General features: G+C 37.4%; 1 protein-coding gene across 1 annotated transcript in view; it reads right to left on the bottom strand.

Moving 5' to 3' along the window:
* The window catches only part of MAP3K19 (mitogen-activated protein kinase kinase kinase 19), a 17,559-nt gene extending 11,276 nt beyond the window's left edge, over nucleotides 1-6,283 (bottom strand). Inside the window, 3 exon segments of the mRNA XM_019472207.1 lie at nucleotides 666-750; nucleotides 1,302-1,372; nucleotides 6,239-6,283. Coding sequence (XP_019327752.1) covers nucleotides 666-750; nucleotides 1,302-1,341 — 125 coding nt within the window. The 5' untranslated portion in view covers nucleotides 1,342-1,372; nucleotides 6,239-6,283.
* Nucleotides 6,284-7,487: the final 1,204 nt, after the last annotated feature.

The following is a 7,487-nucleotide window of genomic DNA, read 5'->3' as shown; positions in this document are numbered from 1 at the left end:
ATCCCTGGCAACATTCAAGGTCAGGTTGGACGGGGCTCTGAGCAACCTGATCTAGTTGAAGGTTTCCCTGCCCACGGCAGGGGGGTTGGACTAGATGACCTTTAAAGGTACCTTCCAACCCAAACTATTCTATGAGTCTATGATTCTATGTATTTTTTATGAATCATCAGGAGAGGGTGTCAGAAGAATTCTGAAGGCCAGATGTGCCTTTGTTATTTATAAAATATGCTATATTTTATATATCTGCCTGAAAGAATAGAGGCTGTGCAGACAAGCCTCAGATTTCTGCCACCTGGTTTCTGAAGAATGAAAAATCCAAATATGGAAAAAGATAAATACTGTGACTGAAAAGAAGTACAAAATATAATCTAAATTAATCTTAAAGCTGTATGCAAGACAATTGTCTGTTTTTAAGTCAAATGCTGATGTAAAACTATATACTATATGTTTTTTCATACTGTATGAAATAATTTGTTCATCTACTGCAATATCCTGCCTCCAGCAATGCCCAATAATTGATGTTGGGAAGACAGAAACACCGCACAACATATATAGCTGTATATAATATCTGGCACTAAGGAAATACTTTCTTACTCATAGACTACTACCTACTTTGTCTCCATTTCTGCATACCCAACTGCAAATTAAATATTAATACTACTTACCTGTTTCTTCCTAGAGCTTTGTACGACTGATGCATTTCTTTCATTATCTTATCTGTATTCTGAAGAGCAACAACACTTCCACAACCTGCAGTAATACATTAGTATTTGCATAAAAGCAGTATAATTCACTGACCAGTAACACAAAGCAAACTCAGTTATTTTTGGGCATTAAAATATTATTATAAAGAAATACAGGAAGTAACTACCAGAAAAAAAGGAGCGTGTTTCGTCTGACTAAGATACCTATACATACTTTCTGTTATAATTTTTGGAAATGTGAATGCATAAATCTGAATTATTTTTAGTTATTTAGGTAAGTGTATTAATTCAGTGTACTATAAAAGCAAAGAACATCTAAAAAAAAAATCCAGTTACAGCTCCTATTTCAGTAGAACAAATATAAGAAAAAGATATTGACAGAAACTCTACAAAAGCAGAGCATTTAAAAATAGGAAAGCTATTAAAACCAAAACAAATCTCAGGGCTTTTCAAAGGCAGAAAATAACTCTGAGTTTGATTTCAATTTTTTTTGTGGTTGCTTTTTGACAAGTGGCCAGATTTCAAGTTAACATTGTCCTCCTTCTTTTTCAAATTTTACATGTTACACTTTATATGTATAAACTTTGGTTAGACTACCTTCTTTGCTTCTCCTCTTATTTTGTTGGTTGTCAGACATACTGTCCTTAGATGTATTAAGGTCTTGAAACCTGAAAAAATGTTTCATTAATTGATTTCGAATTCACATTTACAAATCAGTACTTTATATTTCATTATTTCAGAGCCATAAGTAAGACAAAAACAACATTTAAAAAGTACTTAAAATTATTAAAAATATTATAATTTAGCTTAACATCCAAAGCCCTGTCCTGCGAATACACACAACCAAACATTCTGGACACAGTTTTTATTGCTAAAAACTCAACATATGCTATGTTGAGTAAGACATGAAAGCTGTCAGTATTGTTTTGCTGATATCTTCCTTACTGTTGGACCAGAAAGTCAACATTTCACATTTGGGAGATAATTGCATTTTTAACATATTACTGAGAAACCAATTCTGAATTAAATGTTTATCTTTGTCTACTTGGTCAAAACTATCTCTCAGCAAAAGAGGTTCAACATCCAAAACTTTCTGAGCACAGAATAGCTTGTACGCTGCAGCCTCAACAAATCTCTCTGATAGCTTATTCCAAAGAAAGATGACGTCAACTGGAATCTTTTTCTAAATTTCAGAGAAATATGTAATTTACCGTGTAAATAATTTTTAAGTATCTTGAGAAGTAATTATCCCATAATACAAAGAGTCTAGTTTTAAACATATGTTCAAAACTTAGCTGGGCATTTTTCTCTACAGAGCCAGTGCATCCAGACTGATTTAACTGAAAACATTAACAAAAATCTCATTGATATCAACAAGGTATAAATTTCACGCTTTATCTCAGAACTATTATAAATTCATAAACACATGAATGGCAATGTATTGTCTCTGAGTATTTACAAAGGTAAATTTTTTAGGTGTTTAAAAATTGCACACATTATAAAAAATAACTAGGCAATATATTATTGCCTTTTTTTTGCCACTGAATTCCTGTGACCTGTGCTAGGCATCTGACTGAATTTGATATAACCAAGAGTCATTAGCTGAGACAGAGTTAGCTGATTAACGTATTAGTAGTAAACTTTTGTTTCTCACTTAAAACTATTGTATTGTCAAAACCAGTATCTTAACCATGAGTGTACCTTTCTGTGAGCATCTTAGTACCTCTGTATGTTGAGAAAAATATATTATTCAAATTGTACTACATTTATAAAACCAAAACACCTTCAAGCTTACATTAAATTAGTATTACAAACGTGATATTTTAACTCCTGGTTGTTGAGAGACATAACAGTAGCTCAAGGAAATGAATAACAGAGCTACCCATGTACAGTCTGTAGTCTGGTGCCGTAAACCGCTGGCCTTCTATGAGGATACATGAGCTCTCTACACCTACGTGAGAGGCTTAAAAGAGATTTCCATCAGGATTCCCAAATAATGCTTTGATATCTTTAGAGATCAGTTTTCCAACCTTGAATATAGAGATTAACTCATCCATAAATAATCGCTTGCATATTCAAAGTTATGCTTTTACAATATTTCTAAATTCAGGCAGAAACAGAAGAATAATGTTCGCTGTGAGTATTCATGCCTTGTATTTTCAGTTTAACGTAATCGGATTTTCAAGGAGATCTACAAGCCAACAATAGCAAAGTCAAACAATAAACATTTGAAAAAGCTGCTCTCAGGAAATTAAAACAGCAAGTATTTTCTCTCTTTGTACATTTACTTTCTACACCTTATGTTAACGATTGTATGCAGAAGTAACAGTAGTCAGCTAGGTGCTTGTCCAAACTGACAGCAAAGTCAGTTTACAAGGCAGGTTGTATGAAAGTAGTTTAGTTGCAGTGGAATTTAATACTACAGTTCTTGCAGAAAAGAACATGCTTGGGGAAACTCAGACACCCAGTAGCCTTGTTACTGACTTCAGTGGGACCGAGATTTCACAACAGTTCAGATCTTAAAGCATACACCTGTGAAGCAGAATATGTAGATTCTTTTCTCACACCTAGCATGGATGCTTGCATCATCTTACAAAGCTATCTAAGCTCTATAAATCTTTTTTAACATAGAAAGAAAGCATGCTAATTATCTAAATGTGTAAAGTTTTTCAATATATTAATTCAGTGGGGCATATTTATTTTTGAGATTGTTTTCAGAAGTAAAACACAGTATGTATTTTGAATTAATTATACTGTTCATTTAGAACTTTCTATCTACTGTATCTGTATTCCTAACTGTAGCTGATCTAAATGGTGTTTCTTTCTGAAGAAAATGGTATCTTTTGGTAAAAAAATTAAAGCTGATAGTTGTTGAAAAACACTGAAAAGATCAAAATAGATTAACCCCCTCCCCACACTTTCAGTTGGAAATGCCACCATTGTATTTTAAGTTTTAATGTTGTTTCATACGACTATTACCCCCTACGCTGTATCATCTCTAAGGCATTACTAAATTCCCACGGTGGGAACAAGCTGTCCCCAAACATTGTTTTTTCCAGATGAAGATGCTTTTATTAGGCTTTACCCTTAATCAGAAGATTGTAATGAACCTTTCCCAGAACTAATCAGCAATAGCTGTGGGAAAGGAGCTAGCTGTCACCCCCTGGTTAACATAGCTATATGTGGGCAATATTGATCCTGTTTACAGTTAACACTATTCCTGAATATGGTGAGTAAGCATACTGTGAGCCGTTTCACGATTACGAAAACATCAACCCTCTTTTCTAAGATTAAACTCAAAGATTAACAGTACCATAAGATGACAGTAGCATAAACAACACAGAACAATCACAAATTGCAGACTCTTAAAGAAGAAACATGAGAGGATGAAGTCAAAGGTTTGAAGATTTGAAATTCTAGACAGCTAATTCTTAAAATAAAACTAATCAATTAATATTTTTGATGGATTTGGGGCTCTTTCTGAAAAACATAGTGAACTTCTGTTTCTCAAGTGACAAGAACACATAATGTAATTAAAGACAGTGAATTGAAACGAATAAAAGAAAATACAATCAAGAACATTAGTTAATATCTGTATTAAAATGTTTCCCAAGGTCTTTATTATTTAATAAATAACATAGTTTTAAAAAACCAATAAAATACATAAGATGTTGTACATAAAATAAATAAGATATTGTCAGATATCTTATGTGTATGAATATACATGAATGAATATGAATATACATTTAGACATATATGAATAACAGTGTGAAATTCTTACATTGGGCAGCTCTGGGTGCTAGAGAGGAATATTATAAAGTCCATAATGGAAAATTATGTAATAATATGCCTATAAGGAATTTTTTTCCTACTAGCTAATCAAGAAGTATGTAATATGACAATTTATATCTTTTATATATGTATGTTCCTGCTAACGTTATTGAATGGGGTCTAACTTTTTCCACAGCATAAATATCTTACTCCTTTCTGGATTATGTGAAATGTTCTGTTGTACTGACATAATTGATATAATGTGGCAGTGGGTTCTCCTATTTAACCGTGTAAGAAATACCTGTTATGTCCATTTAAAACAACTATCGTTCACAAAAATGTTTCCTTTTTCTTGCATTTGCATCTTCAATTTAATTTGCTGCAATACATTCTCCCCTCACACAAAAAAATTGCATAACCACCATGTACGTGCTACCGAATTAAGCTGTTTTAGAACTGAATTTGTATGGCAGGCTAAAAGAAAGGTATGGTTTTTAGAAAATTATGTTTGTTTATTAAAACCATAGATAGGTAGAACTATGAAAAATAGGGCACCTAGTGGCTCTTATGTTGCTAATTTCTCTATAAAATTTTATTTTCTCTCTGCTTTTTTTCTCACCTATTTTTACTTCATTGCTTGTCCTTACATTTCTCAACTAAATAAAATACTCAGTTTTATACATCTTCCACACCTAGTAGTACATAATATTTTTAACATTCATTATAAATTTTATGACAAGTTATTCCTAACAGCAATCTTGGGTACTACCCCTGGCAATGTATTTTTCATTTTTTTGGAGTTCGCTCATAAATTCCTATTCTTAATTTATTCATAAATACCTATTTTTTTCCTTTGCAGCTGAGCTCAGGGCTCTCAGTAGTGGTACTAATGTATACGGAAAAAATGCCTAATGTCAAAGTACTACCAACGGTAAGATGCATGCAACAGATGGAAAGTAACAATCAATGTAGCTGTCTGTCTGTAAGGAATCGTTCCATTTCAAAGTCACTACAGAGGTCAGTGGAAATGAAGGGCCTATGTGGCTTTTGTTGGCTTCAGTAGCATTTTGCCACTCAATACTGCTAGTCAGGAAAAGAATTAGGCTTTTGTTACTGATTCTATCAGCAAAAAATATAATTACTTGGAAGCATGCAGCAGCCTTCCCAAGAGACTCATGCATTTATCCTAGATTAAGTTATTTTTTATAACAATTTTATATAACACTTTTTATCTGAGGAATGTGCGTTATTTTATAACTATGTAGCAGCCAGACATCAGACAGTACTGTCATTCTTAGTTTACAGAAGGGGAAACAGATAGAGAAAAATTGAATGACCTATAGCTGATGACCAAGGTCATCCAATGAACTGTGCAAAAGTAGCTATAGAAGTCAGCGCTCTTGATTTCTCATTCTTGTGCTAAGCACCAGATAATTCATTAAAAGGTTTATCCCATTATATTAGTCTGTTAAGAGTCATATTAGACGGTGAACCTCTCCAACCTTTGCATTTTTTTTGGATACACAAAAAAACCTTCAAAATAATAACTGAAAAGGTTCTATAAAAAGGCATAAACAACATCTTACCTGGCGCTTCAGTAGCAAAGTGTGAAAGAGGCACAGCAACCCAAAGAGAAGTTACAGAGCATTTTTAGCTCATACCTGTCTTCCTTTGCTGGACAGCAAGGAATTCAAATAGTAATTACATATACTTTGATTTTATTTTTGGCACGTTTTTCTGACTGCGGAGCACGTAGTACTTACTACTGAGGCAGGCTCTTCTGCAGGCAAATCCTCCGGGCAGCTCCTGCTACACGCTGTTGAGTTTACACACGTTGCCGAGGCAACTCCCCCCCCGGGGGCATTTTGCTTGGAGGAGTTTAATTCAAAGAGCAGTAGTGGCCTATGAAAGCAAACACAGTTGAACTAAAGGGTAGCATTTTAAGCTCTAATGACAAGACATTTCTTCCAGCACGCATAAGAAAGCATATTTCTCTCTTCTGTTTACCTCCATTTATGCTTTTAGTACCTTACCTATTTCTACGTCATTTTAACTTTGCAGTCAGTCCCCTCACCTAAACACTCTCCATTACTCATGAATAGCTCTCTATCTCCTTTCAGGCAGCCTTAAACAGCAGACTACAAGGATACTTTTTTTTGTTTGTTTGTTTAAAATAGCAGACTGTGCTGGGGTGGAAGGAAGTGTAAGAGGTATAGCCAGGCTCAATCCGAGTTGAAAGGGTTTTGAAGGGAACTGGTTTGCTGGATACCAGAAGGACTGAGACGCCGTACCCCGGGACACGGCAGCAGGGTGGCACAAGCGAGAGGGGTGACGCGCAGCCTGCTTTGTTTTAGGCTGGACCAGGAACACCAGGCCTGGGAGACACCTCGGCTCCTGGCTGACTGAAAAGGGGCATATTACTCATGTTTGCAGGTACCCGGCACAACCGGCCTGATGGTGACAAGCTGCGACGCCAGTAACGCCCCGGTACCCCGGGCACACGGCGACCCAGCCGGTAAGGCACTTCGTTTACCCTCTTGGGCTGTCCCTGACGGAGCCGGAGAGCCTCTGGGAGCAGCCCATGCCTCAGCTTCACACCGCCGTGAAGTAACCGCCCCAGCGGGCGTCTCCTCGGCAGCGCCCGCGAGGCACTTCAGCCCGCCGCCAGCGCGGGAGGGCCGCCCGGGTGTCCCCTCCCACGGACGGCTGCGGGGAAGGGCGACCGGGGGATTGCGTGGCTACGCCACCGCGACGGGTAGCTGGGCTGCGAGGCAGTCCGGCCACGACGGCCTGTGAGTAGACGACGACCAGCCCCCAGGGCGGGACGGCTCGCACCGCCCTCTGTCGCTTTCCCGTGAGCCTCTGCGCCCGGAGGGGGTGTCCCGGCAGCGGCGCAAGATGGGCGGACAGCGAAGTCAGTGTTTCCCCCTCTCCTCCCCTGCGCTCTCCGCTGGGGCCGCGGCGGTCTCCCCGCTCACTGCTTCTCCCGCTCTCTCCCCGCAGCCCGAGTCG

Source organism: Aptenodytes forsteri, unplaced genomic scaffold, assembly GCF_000699145.1.
Source record: "Aptenodytes forsteri isolate BGI_AS27 unplaced genomic scaffold, ASM69914v1 Scaffold11, whole genome shotgun sequence".
Lineage (NCBI taxonomy): Eukaryota > Metazoa > Chordata > Aves > Sphenisciformes > Spheniscidae > Aptenodytes > Aptenodytes forsteri.
The sequence above is the reverse complement of the archived record's forward strand: the minus strand, read 5'-3'. Positions and strand labels throughout refer to the sequence as shown.